At 41.7% G+C, this 15,434-nt stretch overlaps 1 protein-coding gene across 2 annotated transcripts in view; it reads right to left on the bottom strand.

Moving 5' to 3' along the window:
• The window catches only part of Heatr1 (HEAT repeat containing 1), a 47,520-nt gene extending 38,441 nt beyond the window's left edge, over nt 1–9,079 (bottom strand). Inside the window, exons 1-8 of one of the 2 annotated variants that reach the window (XM_015998728.3) lie at nt 8,997–9,079; nt 8,711–8,828; nt 8,253–8,426; nt 7,546–7,762; nt 4,471–4,612; nt 2,279–2,380; nt 1,787–1,927; nt 105–316 (exon numbers count right to left, since the gene is read on the bottom strand). In XM_015998728.3, the coding sequence (XP_015854214.1) occupies nt 105–316; nt 1,787–1,927; nt 2,279–2,380; nt 4,471–4,612; nt 7,546–7,762; nt 8,253–8,394 (956 nt within the window). In that variant the 5' untranslated portion in view covers nt 8,395–8,426; nt 8,711–8,828; nt 8,997–9,079. The other variant, XM_076572927.1, reaches the window with a different exon arrangement.
• Between the last annotated feature and the right edge of the window lie 6,355 nt (nt 9,080–15,434).

Below are 15,434 nucleotides of genomic sequence, written 5' to 3'. Positions count from 1 at the left end.
CGTGATATCGACAAATTAGACAAGCAGCGATTTAAAAAGCAGTGCATCTTACCAAAATTTTTCAAAACAACTTCCCTGGCCTCCGGCTATAAAACAGTACATACTTTTTCCCAAGGGCTTCTGGCTTCTGTCGCTGTAAGAGAATTATCAGGCAACCTAATCCATCCTTGACTTGAGAAGGAACCTTGGTCAATGTTCTAATGAGCTGGGACGCCAGTGAGTTCACAAAGGTATCTTCCATCGTTACTTTCACAGAAATCTGACAGATTATCATGTATGTGGCAGCTCTATAATCTGGTAAGGATGATTTCAACCCCTAAATATTTTTAAAATATAAGGAAAATGACAAAATATAGAATTATATTCTTCTATTTAACATGCTACTTAAGTATAACAAATTAGAAATGTTAATGTTTGCCCTGATTTAAATGTTAAACATAGTAAATACACATACTAAAACATCACATGGTACACCACGGTTATGTACAATTCTTATGTTTCCATGTATAAGACAAAAAACAAATTTTAAGCCAGCTGTCACAGCACTCAAGAGGCTGAAGCAGGATGAACATGAGTTCAAAACCAGTGTGGTCCACACAGCAAAAGGCTCTCTCTCAAAACAAAACAAAACAAAAAAACCCCTAAGATCGGCAAGATGGCTCATTGGGTTTAGGTACTTGGTATCATGCCTGACAACCTGATCTTTGGGGCACACATGGTAGAAAGAACAGGCTCACACAGCTGTCCTCTTACACATAAGCAAAATGTAATTTTAAAAATACCTAATGAGGCCGGGCGGTGGTGGCGCACGCCTTTAATCCCAGCACTTGGGAGGCAGAGCCAGGCGGATCTCTGTGAGTTCGAGGCCAGCCTGGGCTACCAAGTGAGTTCCAGGAAAGGCGCAAAGCTACACAGAGAAACCCTGTCTCGAAAAACCAAAAAAAAAAAAAAAAAAAATACCTAATGAATAAATAAATACGTTGTAAGTTAAAAAAGACCGATAAAAGCTAATGTACACTGACAGCCAATGACTCTTAAGAACTGGAGAATCAAGGTGTTCACTTCCTTTCCTATGTGGACACAGAGATGAGAAATATCTATATATAGGATGACAAAGGACAAACTTCAGAAAAGCCTCCTAACTCAGACATCCACTACACATCCCAACAAGAGGCAACAAGCTCTGCTTGACCTGTAAGCTCATGTCTCTGGAAGGAAGACATCCATCTTAGCACTCATGGAGTAAAACTGTATTGTACTGCAGAAGTGCAAGCAGAACTCTGTCAAGGGTCTAGGAGGTGGCAGGTGGGAAAGACACCAGGGCTAAGAGGACAGGGAAGAGAGCCTGTGCTCCAAGGGCAGGCTCTTCTCTTCTCTTTCCCCTAAGACAAAAATATGACTAAGAAAATAGACCTAGGACACAGAAAGAAAGCCAACATTTATTATTAGATACCCATTTAATAACTGAAAAGTCTTCCTTAACTTTCTTTGAATCTTATCAACCATGCAAAATAAACTATCAATTTAAAAACACATATTTCAGCCGGGCGGTGGTGGCGCACGCCTTTAATCCCAGCACTCGGGAGGCAGAGCCAGGCGGATCGCTGTGAGTTCGAGGCCAGCCTGGGCTACCAAGTGAGCTCCAGGAAAGGCGCAAAACTACACAGAAAAACCCTGTCTCGAAAAAAACCAAAAAAAAAAAAAAAAAAAAAAAACACATATTTCCCCAGAAAATTTTCAAAAGCAAGCAAATTCCTTTATGGACAAAATGATTTACTTGACTAACCTTTTGGATGTATGGAAATAGTTTGGCAACAACGTTGTCTGATAGGTTCTCAGCAGCCACTAGAGCAGACACAATGGTGGAAGCGTAGAAGGCCAGAAGCACTCTCAACTGAGCTGAGCTTCCCGGATACTCAGCGAACGCCTGAAACAGCGAACACAACACACAGGCAGGCTCCTTTGAAGCACTCTGGCTCTTTAAGCATCATAATATTCAACACTAAGTAAGGATGACGTCCCTGACAAGGTTCCTGACGTTTTTAGATAGTTTCTATTTAATAATCACTGTAGCTGGAATTTGACAAGCAATAGACTAATTTATTTTTACAGAAAATGTCTTTTGGTTAAAAGACTGATTCTCCACCTGCTCATGCACCCAAAGAGCAGACCATTCAATGTAGGAAAAGTCTTCCAAGTTCCACTGAATATGTTTCCTCTCTCAGAGCAAGCAATCATTTTATGAGTCCACACACTCAACAACACACTCATGGCTCACCTTCACAGATTTAGTCACCAGACTGCAAATAAAATCCATGAATCCAAGGTCTTTGTAGCAATGGGTGACCAAAGTTCCTCTAGCCAAGGGCACTCCAGATTGCTGTTATTGACAACGAGAACAAGTTATGAGAAACAACTGCCAACTGACCATGACCCCAAGTCCCTATCTAGTAACATCTGCATATTGCGGCAAGTCATCAACACAGACACAATCTCTCCTTATAACTGGTGCTGATGAGATTAACACATAAATTCTTAGAAACTCTAGAGACTCTAAAGAACGGGTAACAGTAAATGGAGAAGAATTCAGTACAAAACACTCATAATATGCCACTTAAGTGTATATTTAATCTCAATTCTCTAGACCTTAATCATTCTACTAGTAGGATTTGGTTTTTGAGTCAACATGACATTGTTCTGTCTCTGCCTCACAATATCCTAATAGCAGAAACAGATCCAGACCCTGGCCAACCTGTATTGCTATTCACACTAACTGCTACTGTACATGGTCTGTAACTGAACACTAACAAAACAATTCAGTGAAGACTGCAAGTAACCCTTGATGGGAGAGTGAGGTCTGATACCTGGAAAGAGTTTCTAGATCATGGTGAGATCTGTGAAAGACCAGGAGAAATGGTCTTCATGTTTTCAGCAGCAGCTTTAGTACAGGCTAGACTCTTTGAACTCCACTTAGCCTGACTAATTTACATCCAGATTCTGAAATTTTCTTTTGATTTCCAAACTGGGGAGTCCTTTCTTCTAGGTTTTTCTGATTGCTAAATTCACTACCACCTGTCATTAGCTCCTGGCACAGGCCCATGGTCTGTTGGTCTATTTCCATCCTCATCAGCTTTTCTCCCAGCCCTACCAGCACGCTCACGTGCAGTAAAGTTCCTGCCTATGACATACACCTACTTCTTTCTAGTCTCTATTGTGGGCAGACCTTACTAGGTCCTTCTTCTAGGGTAACTATCCTTTTGTTCCAAATATCTTATTCAATTTTTAACAATTTCCTGATGCTCTTCAAGTTATCCTTATCCTTTTTTTTTTTTTTTTTTTTTTGGTTTTTCGAGACAGGGTTTCTCTGTGTAGCTTTGCGCCTTTCCTGGAACTCACCTGGTAGCCCAGGCTGGCCTCGAACTCACAGAGATCCGCCTGGCTCTGCCTCCCGAGTGCTGGGATTAAAGGCGTGCGCCACCACCGCCCGGCCGTGTTATCCTTATCCTTTTAATTCGTGTAAGTATTTTAAGAGTTCCATACCCTCCATCTTTCTTTGGTACCAAAATTACAAATGCAAAGTAGCATTGTACAGTGCAAAGAATAGGGTTCACATAGCAACTGTGCCCACTTTAGTTATAGGAACTCTAGCAAGTAGCTTCAATTTTCTGAGTCTGTCCCCACCTCTATAAAGAATTTATGAGACTCTGTGTGATGTAAAATGTCTAGTCTAATGTCAGGTACTAAATAAATACTAGTTGTCATTAATTAGAGTTTCAATAGAAAGCTAGGAAACAAATGGTATAGATAATAGTAGACTATTCCCAGAATCACTAAGGGCTTTACTTTTCCCAAATTAAATTAAATTGAATTGAATCCAAAACTCCCCATTCTTTCCCTCTTGTTCCTTCTGATTGCTAGCTTCACCCCATCTGTCATTAGCTCTTGGTGCAGTCAGATCTGTGACTCTGAGGTCAGTCTGATCTGATCTACATGGTGAGTTTCAGGCCAGGCAGGGCTACACAGAGAGAACTTTTCTCAAAATAAGAAAGTTCAAGCCGGGTGGTGGTGGTGGTGGTGGCGCACGCCTTTAATCCCAGCACTTGGGAGGCAGAGCCAGGCGGATCTCTGTGAGTTCGAGGCCAGCCTGGGCTACCAAGTTAGCTCCAGGAAAGGCGCAAAGCTACGCAGAGAAACCCTGTCTCGAAAAACCAAAAAAAAAAAAAAAAAAAAAGAAAGTTCAAAACCAGCTTGGGCTATACAGTGAGACTCTACCCCCAAAACAAAACTAGCCAAGTAACTACAAAGGAAGGGGGTGGATCTCTGTGAGTTAAAGACAACCAGGGCTTTACAGTGAGACCCTGTCTTAAAACAAAACAAATAACAACAAAAAAGCAAAAACAAAACAAAAAACCTTAATCATGATTTATAATAATTATATACATGAATGAATATGGTATTTAACAATCTTACCTTAACAGGAGACAGCCAAAACCATTTGTGTTTTGGATTACTAATTTTTAGAAGCTGTATCACCCTCACAAATACCCGTGTCTCATGGTATGGCAGAACACAAGCAATAAGACTATCAGGATTGTAAAGATGGATGTGGAACCTAGGAAAAATATGAAACAATTAAAATCAACACAAAATACAAAGTTCACAAGTACTTGCTTTTGTTCTTTTTTTCTTTTGACAGTCTCACTGTGTAGCCCTGCCTGGCATGAAACTTGCTATGCAGACCAGACCAGGATGGCCTTGTCTCACAAAGAAACTGACAGAGATCCACCTGCCTGTGCTTCCCAAGAGTGCATCACCATGCCTGGCAGGCACATATTTCTAAAAGGTCCAGATCCTGTCTCAATGAAGTACAAAGAACTAGAATAAGTATCAATCTCAACAAGATAAATAGTACTTAGATAATAAACCCTCTATTTTGCATTCAAGTTTGATTCAACATGGTTCAATCAATTCTGAGGTAATAACATTTTGAATATTTAGTATCAAAATTTATACCCTATTCACTTTCAATTCAATGAAAATGTGTGATCATCACCATCAAACCACAGAAAACTAACTGGCTAACAAGACAACAATTGCTGGGTTTGTGTGTGTTCCAGACACCTTCTACAACTTTCCTAACCACCATACTTCAAATAATAATAATAATAATAATAATAATAATAATAATAATAATAATAATTTTGATTGTTTTTTCTAGACAAGGTTTCTCTGTGTAGCCCTGGTTGTTCTAGAACTCACTTTGTAGACCAGGATGGCCTTGAACTCAAGAGATCTGCTTGTCTCTGCCTCCCAAGTGCTGGGACTAAAGGCATGTGCCACTACATCCCGTGAAAACCAAAAGATAATAAAATCACATTAATTTCTTCAGATAGAAAAAAAAATGACAACCACACACAATTTGAAACAGCTGTTTGTCAGTCCTTGTATGCTAAGAATGTTAAGAAGCATTCATTTTTTTCTGTCAGGTTCACTGAACCTTTCCCAACCTATATAATCCAGCTCTCTTCTAGCACTTTGCCTGATCCTAAGTGAGACTGCTCATATCTGTCTAAGCTGTTCTGTTCTTAAAAACATGTTCACATGTACTTAAAAAAAAAGATGTATTATATGTAGTGCCCACATGAGCCTGTGCACCACATGCATACACTTGCCCACAAAGATCAGAGGGCACCGGATCCCCTGGAACTGGAGTTATAGGTAGCTGTAAGTTGCTGTTTTACCTCTGGCACAGTGGCTGTGCCTTAATCTCCTACTATTTCAGCCAGTAACTACAGCTCCGAAGTTACCAGCCTGCTTCACTAGCAGCGGCCTGGCCACTCAGGCAGCAGCTTGTGGGAATCCTGTTTTGAAGGCACGGGCTGTTGCTAAAGGTAGCTTTAACTAGATCTCTATCATTCTATTTATAAATAAGACTCAGAATTCGGAGGCTGGGGTGGAAACCTGCTAGTTCAGAGAGGCTGGGTCACAATTAGCTAACCTTCCTTCCTTGCTGGGGTCTCTGAAAGAGCCGCGCTTCCACTTCACCAGACCAGAAAAGCTGTGCCGCTCCAAACCCCACCCTACTATTTCCTGTGTCTCTCTCTCCTGGATGCCCTCTGAGGTTCTATGATTGTTTTCTGTCAACTAGTTGCTCATGCAGCCTTCTGACCCAAGGTTAATTTTATTTAATTAATGCAATGTAAACTTGGGGTTCACAGTGTGATCGAATATCCCCCAACAAAGTGGCCCCTAATATGAGTGCTGAGAATCCAACCTAAGCCCTCTTTGATAACAGAACACTCTTCACCACTGAGCCCTTTCCTTAGCTCCTACAAGTACTCTTGCCTCCTATTAATTTTATACAGGCTTCATTTAATATTAATCAAGACACTACTTGCATGGAACTTTCTCAACAAATCCTGGCATAGCTACCTCTCTAAATCTTGTATAAACTTTTACTAAGGTATTTATTTAAAGACAGTCACCAAGGACAACTTACAGGTATTTTTATCACACTTAACGTTTGCTGAATGAAAGTTACATGAATGGGGGGGGGGGGGACTAGAGCAGAGGCTCAGCCACTTAGAGGACTTGCTGCCCTTGCAGATGTCAAAATTTGGTTCCTAGCATCAACATAGTACAGGGTCTGATTATGTACATGCTTACTACACATCACTAATACTACTTGATTTGGATTGATATTTTAAAGGATAGTCTTAACCTCTAGTGTGGTAAGAAAGAATTTAATACTTTTGTCCTTGTGAATGAATCTGCAATGGCAAAGTACATTGCTCCTTAGAACTAATGAAGTTAAGTCTGGTCTCATAGCACACACCTATAACCACAGTACTGAGGTAGGAGCAAGAGTTCAAAGCCTTGCCAGGCGGTGGTGGCATACACCTTTAATCCCAGGGATCTCTGTGAGTTCGAGGCCAGCCTGGTCTACAGAGCGAGATCCAGGACAGGCACCAAAACTACACAGAGAAACCCTGTCTCAAAAAATTTAAAAAAAGAGAGAGAGAGAGAGAGAGAGCGAGAGTTCAAAGCCTTAATCTCAGGACTTGGGAGGCAAAGGCAGGCAGATTCATGAGTTTGAAGTCAACCTCAACCTGATTTACATAGTGAGTTCCAGGTCAGCCAGGACCACATAGAAAGACACATTCTGAAAAAAGAAAGGAAGTAATTTAGTTAAAAAGCAGCTCAAGCTGTATAATGAGACCTTACCCCAAAACAAAACTAGACAAGAGTGATGACATATGCCTTTAATCCCAGCTTTGGGGAGGAAAGGGCATATGTTTGTGAGTTTAATGTCAGCCAGAGATATACAGTGAGACCCTGTCTCAAAAAACAAACAAACATCACAAAACCTAAAAAAAACTAAACATACTAAATAGGTCATTTTACTCAGGATCTGCATGTTTAACAAAAGAATATGCTCACTTCACATTCTAGACATCATATTAATCTAAGTCAGCTACAGCTAACACAGCTTTAACAAGTGTTCGCAACTATTTAAGTCTGTAAAGGATTACCATGGTTAGCTACCTGTGAATCAACCATTCCAGACACTTCTGGGCTGGCTTAAGCAGGAAATAAGGAGACAGGTGAATGAGGAACAACGAAATGTTTTCATCCAGCTGTTTGTTCACTGCTTTGGTCTGAACGCTGCGCTCCAAGGTTTTTGCTAGCTGGCTGAACAGCGGTGCTTCAAACTGTTCAAAGGCAGGGTCAATTCCAAGAAGTTCCTCCAGGCCAGTGCATCCTAGAAGAAGAGTCACCTGTAACTTCTTTGTAAGCAAACTCAACAGATATTCTTCTACAGTTTTCCTTACCTCTAAGTCCAAGAACTCTGTTAGAATGTGCAATGCACTCTCAAACGTTGCTTTTAGGTTTTATGTACAGGATAAACCGATCTCACTCACTAGAAAAAGTACTTCATGCCAAGAACTACATCCCGAGCCCTCTTTTTAATCCTTAGTATAACCACACTCAGTTCTGGAACTCCTCCCACACCTCTGTCATTGTCTCCGTCTCCTTACTTTCCTTCCTTTTAACATATTAGTTGCTTTGTGAAATTTAAGATACCACTATTTATAAATACATTCAAGCGTCTAGCAAGATTGCTTTTTCCCCCCTTAACAAGACAAAGTTAGAAAGTGCTCGGGAAGCAAACAGCGTAGAAGACAAGAAAACACAGGAAAAGCCCCCGATACCATTGCTCCAGGAGCTTTGCTAAATGAAAGGGGACTCACCGATGGCAAAGGCGGTGTCCCTGTCGATGGTGGCCGCTTCCTTGGGGTCAAACAACAGAGAGGCAACTTCATGTCTAGACAGGAGGCTGGGATCAGTTTGAGGGAGGGCGAGTCGCTGGAGTTGCTGGGCTAAGGACGTCATCTTGCAAGGGAGCGGATGCCTCAAAACACGGGCTAAGAACAAACATAAGTTTTGTTTTTTTCCCCGAAACTTCCAGCGGCTTAACTTGGTACACAGGCCTCGTGTACCGGCAACACCGCGCTCAGGACGCTCGAGGACACAGACACCCGCTGCCCAGGCACTCCAGAACCCGCGAAACTCAATCCCTACGGTAACAGCATTCACTCGACCTCGGCCACACAGGCTTTCCCCAACCCGGGGACCACGGCTGCAAGGCCCACCCTGGCTACCCGTCCCAAGCCGCGGCTGCTCATGGCCGCACCGTGCTCCTCCTCACCCTGAACTCGGAGTAACAGCAGGATTCGACAACCAACACTCTTCAGAACAGCTCCCACATGGTGCCGGCTTTATCCCGGAACTTTAAAGCACTCTTCATAGGAACTTCCGGTTTCGCCCTACGGCAAGAGAAGAGGGACATGTTTATAGGAAATGCGATACGGCAGCCCTCCCCGACACTAAGCCAGCCTCGTGCGGGTCATAAAATTCCCCACCTACTTCCCCCTCCAAAAGCCTGATCCTCGAAGCCCCTCCCTCGGCCTCCGCACCTCTTTCCAAGACCCCACCTCTATCCACGCTCCTGGCTGTCTTTTACTAAGCCACGCCCACAATCCCTACCCCTTCAAGGCCTTTCTTTCCCCAAAACCCCGCCTATAAGGCCCGCCCCTTTCGGAGCCCCGCCCCCCGCAAACTATAGTTTGCTACTCTGGGTTCCTGCTGTCTCTCCAAGTGTTGTGTGCCCTTCGGCTAAGGTCTGGGACTCAGTCTCTGCTCCACCTTTTGGAGCTCCTACCTTTATGTAGCAGGGATGGGTCTTTCACGAGATACTTAACCAGCCAGCTAGGAGCTGAGGTTGAAAGCCGCTTTGAGGCGTACAGATGTCTGCACCACGCCTCCTCCTCCTCCTCTGTAGGAACCTCCTCTAATTCATCTGACTGAGTTTGTCACACGCTATGCTAGACAGGGACAAACCTGGGATGAGCGGCTGACCCCAGTGCAATCTGGTTGATTTGTAAATACTGAACACTCGCCGCGCTCAGCTAGTGAACACTTTATCACTTTTGCTTTGTCTGCATTCCTAGAGGGTGGTATTTTTTCTTATTTTTTCTTTTTTTACTATTTAAAATATGACTTTTGGAGGGGGAAGGGGTGTGTTTGAGACAGGGTTTCTCTGTGTAGCCCTGACTGTCCTGGAACTCGCTCTGTAGAACAGGCTAGTCTCGAACTCAGAGATCCGCCTGCCTCTGCCCCCACCCCACCCCACCCCACAGTGCTGGCATTAAAGGCATGCGCTGCTACTGCCCAGCTCGAAAAAAACTATTTTCAATTAAAAAACTAAAATGTCATCGGGCAATGTGAAGGGAGAGTTCAATGGGGGAATAGCTTCTGGGTGTGTGGGGGGGTGTGGGGGGTGTCCTTCCTCTCTCAGTGCTGGGAGCCATCTGGCCCAGACCTGTGCCTCCGTTCCCCCTGGCTCTTAGTATCTTTTCACCTCCTTTTCTCAGGGTTCCCTGAGGGAGGGATTAGATAGAGACATGCCATTTAGTACTGAGTCCTTGAGGTCTCTCACTCTCTACACATTGTCCAGCTATGGGTCTCTGTAGTCTCTTCTTCAGGAGGCAGTTTCTCTGATGATGGCTGAGCAAGAACACCGACCTATGAGTATAGCAGAATGCCTTTAGGAGTCATTTTATTGATCTAGCTATATCTATGTATTTATGTGTATATGTATAATATATTATATATTAAGGTGTAATATGAATGTAACATAGAAGTTTGTATATTATATATTATATTATACATATGAACAATAGTATATATATACTATAGGAACAATAGCATATATATGAACAATAGTAGTTGGTTTTCTCCTAGTTCCCTGGCCTATCTAGTCTCAGGTTCTTGGCCACCTGAGCAGTGTCAGCCATGGGATCCATCTCATTTTCTTTATTTCACTTGTCCATTGGCAGACATCTAGTCTGTTTTCAATTTCTGGCTCTTATGAATAGAACAGCAATGAATGTGATTGAGCAAGTGTCTCTGTAGTAGGATGTAGACTCCTTTGTGTATATGCCCAAAAGTGGTATCTTACTTAGGGTTTCTATTGCTGTGAAGAGACACCATGACCACGGCAACTTTTGTAAAGGAAAACATTGAACTGGGGATAGCTTACAGCTCAGATGTTTAATCCATTATTGTCATAGCAGGAAGCAAGGCAGCATGCAGATAGACATGGTACTGGAGAGGTAGCTGAGAGTTCCACATCTGGATCCACAGGGAGCAGAAAATGTCAGTGACGCACTGGGTGTAGCTTGAGCATCTGAGACCCCAAAGCCTACCCCCAGTGAGCACTTTCTCCACCAAGGCCACACCTACTCCAACGAGGCCACACTTTCTAATAATGCCACTCCTATGAGCCTGTGGGAGCCATATTTTTTTCAAACCATCACAAGTGGTGCAGCTGGATCTTGAGATAGATCTATTGCCAGCTTCCTGGAGAACTTGTCACACTGATTTTATAGTGACTGTACAAGTTTGCACTCCCACCAGCAATGGATGAATGTCCCCCTCACTTCACATCCTTGTCAGCCTGAGCTGCCATTTGTTTTATTGATCTAGGTCATTCTGATGGATGTAAGATAAAATCTCAAAGTAGTTTGGATTTGCATTTCCCTGATGGCTAAGGATGTTGAACATCTCTTTTAAGTGCTTCTCAGCCATTTATGTTTCCACTTTTGAGAATTCTCTCTTTTGATCTATACTCCATTTTTTAATTGGGTTGTTTTCTTGATTTCCAGAGTTTTTAGTTCTTTATATATTTTAGATATTAGTGATCTATCAGATGTGTAGTTGGTAAAAATCTTTTTCCATTTAATAGCCTCCCACTTTGTCCGATTGATGGTATTCTTTGACATACTTTTGAGTTTCATGAGGTCTCATTGTTTTTCTTAGTGCCTGTGCTATCTGTGTTCTGTTCAGAAAGTCTTTTCCTGTGTCAATGAGTTCAAGACTACTCCCTACCATCTCTTCTATCTGATTCAGTATCTCTGGCTTTATACTGAGGGTCTACAACCCTTTAGAGTTGAGTTTTATACCAGGTGATAAATATGGATCTATTTGCATTCTTTTACATTTGGTCATCCAGTTCGACTAGCACCATTTATTGAAGATGCTCTTTATTTCCAGTGTGTATTTCTGGCTTCTTTACCAAAACCCAGGTGTCCATAGGTGTGTGGATATTTATATATCTGAGTCTTCAGTTGAATTCCATTGATCAATGCGTCTGTTTTGTGTGCCAATACCATGCTATTTTTATTACTATGGCTCTGTAGTACAATTTGAAGTTAGGGATGGTGAGACCTCCGGCAGTTCTTTTTTTATTTAGGAGTATTTTAGCTATCATGGGGTTTTGGTGTTTCCACATGAAGCTGAAAATAGCCCTTTCAAGTTCTGGGAAGAATTGTCTTGGAATTTTGATGGAGATTGCATTGAATCTGTAGATTACTTTTGGTAGGATGGCCCTTTTTACTATGTTAATCCTACCGATCCATGAGAATGGGAGATCTTTCCATCTTCTGATATCTTCTTCAATTTCTTTCTTCCGTGTCTTAAAGTTTTTTATTATACAAGTCTTTCACTTAATTGGTTAGAGTTACTCTGAGATATTATGTTTTTGAGGCTACTGTGAAAGGTATTGTTTACCTGATTTCTTTCTCAGTTCATTTGGCATTTGTATATAGGAAAGCTATTGATTTTTGTATATTAATTTTGTATCCTGCTACTTTGCTGAAGGTATTTATTAGCTGTAGGAGTTTCCTGGTAAGATCTTTAAGGTCTCTTATGTATACTATCATGTCATCTGCAAATAAAGATGCTTTGACTTCTTCCCTTCCTATTTGTATGCTCTTGATCTCCTTCAGTTGTCTTATTGCTGTAGCTAAGACTTCAAGTGCTACATTGAATAGATAGGGAGAGAGTGGACAACCTTGTCTTGTTCCTGATTTTAGTGGAATTGCTTTGAGTTTCTCTCCATTTAAGTTGATATTGGCCGCGGGCTTGGTGTAAACTCCTTTTATTATGTTGGATTACATTTGTTGATGTATATGTGTTGAAGCATTCCTGCATCTTTGGGAGGAAGCCTGCTTGATTATGGTGTTCTTACATTAATTTGCCTACTTGATTCCCTGGCGTGGCCAGCTAGTTTCCATGGAGATGGTGTCTTGGGTCAGACAAAAGGGTGGTCGGGGGGAGGGTAAAGAAGGCTGCAGAAGAAGTACACAGTACCCTGGGAATCATAGTTTTCTTTTAAACCGTTCCTGGGTCAGAGAATCGGCTCAGTGGGTAAAAGCACTTGCTGCTAAGCCTGCCGACTTTAGTTCAATCCTGGGATCCACGTGGTGGAAGGAGAGAACCAGTTCTCACAAGTTCTCTGACCTCTGTATGGCCACGCACACACACATAAATAGTAAATTTCTAAAAAATAAAGCCTAGTTGAGGCACAATTTACAAACAAAAATGCGCCCATTTCTGTGAAACTGTTTGGCAACTTTAACAAATGGACATGCAGGTGTGACTGTGTCCCCAGCCCAAACAGAAAGTCAGCAACCCTAAAATATTTCCCTGCAGCCTCTGCGATGATGTCAACACATCCTAGCCCCAGGGGTACCAGGTCACCATACAGCAAAGCTGCGTATGTTGGACACTGTGGACCAGACAGACGAGGCTGGATGCTCTGCCTGTCTTTCTGGAGGCATTCATTTCTCTCCAGAGATGGGGCTCATAGATACAACAGTGTCAGGTTTTCTGCACCCCTCTCTGACTGGAAATGAGGGCAACCCAGCTGCCCTTTGCAAGGAATGCTTGGCAAAATTCCTGCATTTCTCTTCTTTTGATTAACATAATTTTTCACTGTTGTCTTAACACTGTTTAAAGTAAAAAAATAAAAAAAGTCTCATGTATTTCTGCAGACATTTAATAATCTGCATCTACGTGAGGTATTCATTGCCTTGCAGAGAACAACAAGAAAGGGCTGGCAAGGTCTGTTTCTTCCTTCCAGAATCCTTCAAAAATTATTCTTCTTTCCTGAGTGTCCCAGAAAACTGACCTTTCTAAAAGCAATTAGCTTTGAATATTTAGTAAAGAATAAAGTCAGTCTTATTTTAATCCATAAGATACTTTAGCTTTGAATATTTTGTGGAAAAAATTCTCTTCTCTTACGTATAAATAGTCATATATTTTGCATAAGCCATATGTACATATGCTTTTTTTAAGGAGTAGAGTCTGTGTAGCCCAGGCTGGACTGGAACTCTTGGCACTCTTGACTTACCCGCAAGTGCTATAATTACAGGTGTGTATGCCATCATGCTGGACTCCTCTGTGTGCTTTTAAAAGCATTATCAAAATGGAAGTTTACAATGTGATACATTTATTTGGTTCAGTCTGTTTCTGCAGCTTCAGTGGTATATAGTATAGTGCCATTTTTACTTACAAGTAAGCTAGTACTAGCAAGAACACTAATTCAGATCATATACATATATACATAGTATACATATACATAATATATACACATTATATAGTACATAATACATATATTTAAAAGGTTCTCACTAGCCGGGCGTTGGTGGCGCACGCCTTTAATCCCAGCACTCGGGAGGCAGAGCCAGGCGGATCTCTGTGAGTTCGAGGCCAGCCTGGGCTACCAAGTGAGCTCCAGGAAAGGCGCAAAGCTACACAGAGAAACCCTGTCTCGAAAAACCAAAAAAAAAAAAAAAAAAAAAAAAAAAAAAGGTTCTCACTATACAGTCTTGGCTAGCCTGGAACTCACTGTATAGACCAGGCTGGCCTTGGACTCACAGAGATCTCGAGCTTCTACTCTTCAAATGGGGACTTAAAGGCACGTGCCACTACACTAGGTGAGGCTCCAGGTTTGATCCCCAGCACCAGCCCCCACCAAATAATCTTCATATAATTATGTCTATCTACAATAGTGATCAAAGAATTATTTATATTCAAAGTATCTAAATTTGAATGCTTATATAAAATTAAAAGCTACTTTTCACTTGTTTATAAAATAAAACTTCCTACTGGACAGATGGCTCGGGGATTCAGAGCATGTACTGCTTTTGCAGAGGACTTGAGTTCAGTCACCAGCACCCATCTTGCAGGGATTCTACCCACCAGCTCCACGGCATCCAGCACCCTCCTCTGGCCTCCAAGGTACCTGCACTCATGTACACAAACACACATAGTCACATAATTGAAATAAAAAAAGTTCTCTTTCTCCTAAGAAGTCAAATGCAGATGATAAGGACAACATTTTAAATAAAATTATTTAAGTAAACCTAAAGTTTTAGTCCTTGATAAATAATATCTTAGGAAGTATATCACAATAATAATTATAATTTTATTATTTAGTATTGAGTCATATAAGCTGTTTAATATTGCTAACTATTCTTTAGCTGCTGCATTCCATTGTTGGGAATGCTACTCTAATGTCTGAGTACACCTATAGCCATAAGCTGGAAATACATAGGGAGACTGGAAACTGGATCTTTGCGACTTCTTAGAAATAATATCCACTATTCGAGAATATGTTATGTTATGAGATTAAGGGTAACTAGTTCCCCAGTCCCTTCTTCTCACTAAGAGCTACTTATTGAGACCCCCCCTCCATGTAGCCTGAAGCCATGTCCAGAAAAGCACAAGCCCAGGAGCATCCAGCCTGCTGTCTATTGTGAGGACACGGGAAAAGAGCTGGTTCCAAGAAACTTCAACACATGAATATTTATTTTTAAATTTTTATTTATGCATATGTGTGGGTGAGTGCACGTATGTGTAAGAGTATATGTGTGTGAGTGCATGCATGTGTGTGTGCATGTGCGTGTGCATGTGTGTGTGTGTGTGTGTGTGTGTGTGTGTGTATTTGTGTAAGTGTATTGTTGTGGGATATTCACCAGAGAAGACTGCTTGGACATAGGCTTATGCCAATAGAAAATCTTTATTAG

Source organism: Peromyscus maniculatus, chromosome 5, assembly GCF_049852395.1.
Source record: "Peromyscus maniculatus bairdii isolate BWxNUB_F1_BW_parent chromosome 5, HU_Pman_BW_mat_3.1, whole genome shotgun sequence".
NCBI lineage: Eukaryota > Metazoa > Chordata > Mammalia > Rodentia > Cricetidae > Peromyscus > Peromyscus maniculatus.
This window is presented reverse-complemented; position numbering and strand designations above follow the sequence as displayed.